The sequence below is a fragment of the Danio rerio genome, chromosome 25 (assembly GCF_052040795.2).
Source record: "Danio rerio strain M-AB ecotype USA chromosome 25, GRCz13ab, whole genome shotgun sequence".
Lineage (NCBI taxonomy): Eukaryota > Metazoa > Chordata > Actinopteri > Cypriniformes > Danionidae > Danio > Danio rerio.
Genome location: NC_141045.1, coordinates 36838933 through 36842500, shown reverse-complemented (window position 1 = coordinate 36842500; position 3568 = coordinate 36838933). Strand labels below are relative to the sequence as shown.

The 3568-nt window shown below is 34.9% G+C and overlaps 1 protein-coding gene across 9 annotated transcripts in view; it reads right to left on the bottom strand.

Moving 5' to 3' along the window:
* The window catches only part of bnip2 (BCL2 interacting protein 2), a 24127-nt gene extending 20559 nt beyond the window's left edge, over positions 1 to 3568 (bottom strand). For all 9 annotated transcript variants that reach the window (XR_015525586.1, XR_015525587.1, NM_001442164.1 and 6 more), the window contains 1 exon segment: positions 2793 to 3568. Coding sequence is in view for 7 of the 9 variants with exons in the window: in NM_001442164.1 (NP_001429093.1) it covers positions 2793 to 3142 (350 nt within the window). In the remaining 2 variants the exon portion in view is untranslated.

Below are 3568 nucleotides of genomic sequence, written 5' to 3'. Positions count from 1 at the left end.
CATACTCATGTATACATATTTTGTTAAAAAGCTAAATTATCAAGAATTTCCATCAACTGATCCCTGTTATTTTGAAGAGCACGTGTTTTGAGCTTGCTATATTTTCTTATTTTTAATAATTGCGCCTCATCCAGCAGCTGTTCAGTGTTTTCAGAGAGACACACACACTGATAAACTGTGGAGCAGAGTTCATCATCATGCCATTCGTGCACCAGCCGTCATACTGTTGATGTGAGGTGACGTCTGCCAGCCTTCCTAGAAGAGATGAGCATCAGTTCACAGCGCCGGGTCATGAGACGCACACCACATGTTCTCTCACGCCACTCAAGCCAAAGCTTTACAGACGTTTCTGCAGTGGAGGATATTTTGAAGAACATGTCTGCTCACTGAACTTGGTTGTTAGGCGACTGTTTATAACAACCAGACATCAGAAATGACATCATATGCTTCTACCTCAGAAACGATGGTCTGTTCTGTAGACTATTGAAAAAGTTAAATTAAAAAGTAGATTTAAATTTAAGACTTTAAGACCATTATGAATGAAATTTTACACCATTTTTCAAATGGCCCAGGTGGAAAAGATTTTAATTTGTGTATAAAAAATATATGCTAATTTAATAAATGTAATAATACAATAATAAATTAATAATAAAAAGTAAAACTTTTAATCCTAAATTTTAAATATTGTGTAAAAACAAGCAAGCTCTATGTGACCCATACTCTTTTTTTTTTCCAACATAAACTTTCTTTTAAAGAATTTAAAAAAAAAAAATGTTTGAAAAGTTTTAAAAACTATAATAAACTAAATAAATGCACAACAATCTGTCCAGTTCAGTGTCCTCAGCAGTGAAGAACGTTTAAACAAATGTTACTATAAGGAAGAAAATTAAACCATTATGATAAATAGAGTTAAAAATTACCTTTTAAATAAAAAGTTTAAAGTTTTATTGAGATGATTGTTGGTGATTGTATGGGTTTTGGCCAGATCTGGTTGCAATACATGAACAAAGGGGGAAAAAAAATTACAATTTGGATTTTGAGATTTAAGACATTTTAGGACTTTTTAAGACCCTCCGGAAATCCTGAAAAAGGCTAATAATTTTGACCTTTAAATGGTTCTTACACAATTTTAAACTAGCCGAAATTAAACAAGAAAAAAATCTTCAGACATACTGTGAAAATTTCATTTGGGAAATATATAAAAAAATAAAATAAAAAAAAAATCAAAGGGGGGCTAATAATTCTGACTCAACTGTATATCCCATTTCAGTGCTTGTGTATTCTCTTTCAAATTGGGTAATTATGTTGTATGTAAGGGTGGCACGGTGGTTCAGTGGTTAGCATCTGGAAGTGCATTCGCTGTGTAAAACATATGCCAGAATAATTAGTGGTTCATTCCACTGTGGCATATTAAACTCAAACTAAACTCAAGAATCACTCGTGATAATTCTTGATGTGAATGTTTTAATGATGGTGATAATGTTTTGCATATGCTCTGTCTGTTTTGAATAGATGTATATCCTGAAGGCTTACTATATCCAACACACCCTCAGGGAAATGACAACAACAACAACAAAACAGAAACAAACGGCTCTCTGTGAACACAGTCTAAAATAAAGCCCAGATCTTGAAAATAATGCTACTCCATGAACAAATCTTCTGTAAATTCTGATCACTACCTTTTTGTTGCCAGCTGTTCAATTTTCAGTTCATTTTCATAGTCACCAAAATTAGGTATACAGTTGAAGTATTTGAATTTGTTTCTCCTTTTTTAAATATTTCCCAAATTATCTTTAACAGTGCAAGGAAATTTTCACAGTATGTCTGATAATATTTTTTCTTCTGGAGAAAGTCTTCTTTGTTTTATTCGGGCTAGAATAAAAGCAGTTATTAATTTTTTTAAAAACATTTTAAGGACAGCATTTTTAGCCCCTTTAAGCTCATTTTTCTTCGACTAATTTTTCTACAGAACAGACCATCGTTATACAATAACTTGCTTAATTACCCTAACCTGCCTAGTTACCCTTACTAACCTAGTCAAGCCTTTAAATGTCACTTTAAGCTGTATAGAAGTGTCTTGAAAAATATCTAGTCAAATATTATTTACTGTCATCATGGCAGAGATAAAATAAATCAGTTATTAGAGATGAGTTATTAAAGCTATTATGCTTATATAGCTTAAAGGGGCTAATCATTTTGTCCTTAAAATGGCTTTTAAAACATTAAAAACTGCTTTTATTCTAGCCAAAATAAAACAAATAAGACTTTCTCCAGAAGACAAAATATTATCAGACATACCTGCACTGTAAAAATGTCCTTGCTCTGTTAATTTGGGAAACATTTAAAAAAGAAAACAAAAATCAAAGGGGGGTTAATAATTCTGACTTCAACTGAATGTGTGTATGTATATGTGTGTGTGTGTGTGTGTGTGTGTACTTTGATAGACATTGGCTGCTCAGATGATTTCACAATTTAGAATTTACAAAGAATACTTTTCTGAAATTATACTATTAAAAAGTCTGAATATGTTAATATAAAACTAACTTTACCTCAATTGTTTACCACACTACTTTGAATATTCAGTCTGAAAGCACATCCAAGTATGACTTCAAAACAACATTTGCACTACTTCATTGACAGCAAACAATGTGCTTTGATAGTCATTGGCTGCTAACATGATTTCACTGTTTGGAATTTGCACAGAACACTTTTCTAAATTATAATATTAAGGAGAAAGTCTGAATGTGTGGATATAAACCCAACTTATAAACCCTGTTCAGTGTGCACTTTACCTTCCATTGTGTTGTCCCGCAGATGTGTGCGGCAGTCTCACAGGAGTTGATGTCCTCACGCCTTGTTTTTGTCTATTGTCTGGAGTCTCTGCTGTGTTTTCTGTTTCCTGCTGCGGATCTCCTGCTCGGTTTCCATTCGCCACCGAAATCCCCGTTCCCGAGTCCTCGTGCGGCTCATCTTCCTCGGTACGAACCGAAGAAGTGGATAAAGATGTGGCGCTGCTTATATTTCTGTTTTCTGGACTCTCAGATGTCCGGTTGGGTGTGTCTGATTCGGGATCAGTTCTGTTGGCGTTCATATCGCTCTGATTGGAAACCTCTCCGCTCGATAGTATGACATCAGTGGCCATGATCGAGCGATTAGCAATTGATCGATTAGCAAAACTAAACTTTGAACTTATGGAGCGAACGTAAACAAGCCGTATTATTAAACTTACTAAACTTTTACGTAGTATTAGACATCTCTGGTTAATATTAATACTTGTTTTGTTTTGAAATGTTGCTTTATGTATGTCCCAAAACAGTCGTGCCCTTTTAAGTGAACTAGTGTGTGTGTTTAGTGGGCCAGCAGTGCGCAGTCGGTCCCTTTTCCTCTCCCGTTTCCTTCCTTCAGCAAAACCGCTGTCAGATGATCCGATATAACGGTGAGAAACGCGTGTCGATCATGTCAAAGCTCGGAAATGACACTTAAAACGGCATTTAAGACGCTTTTAATGGCTGACAAACTCCGCAGAGCCATCTCAACTGTTGCTTCCACCGGCCGTCATTCTTCTTTT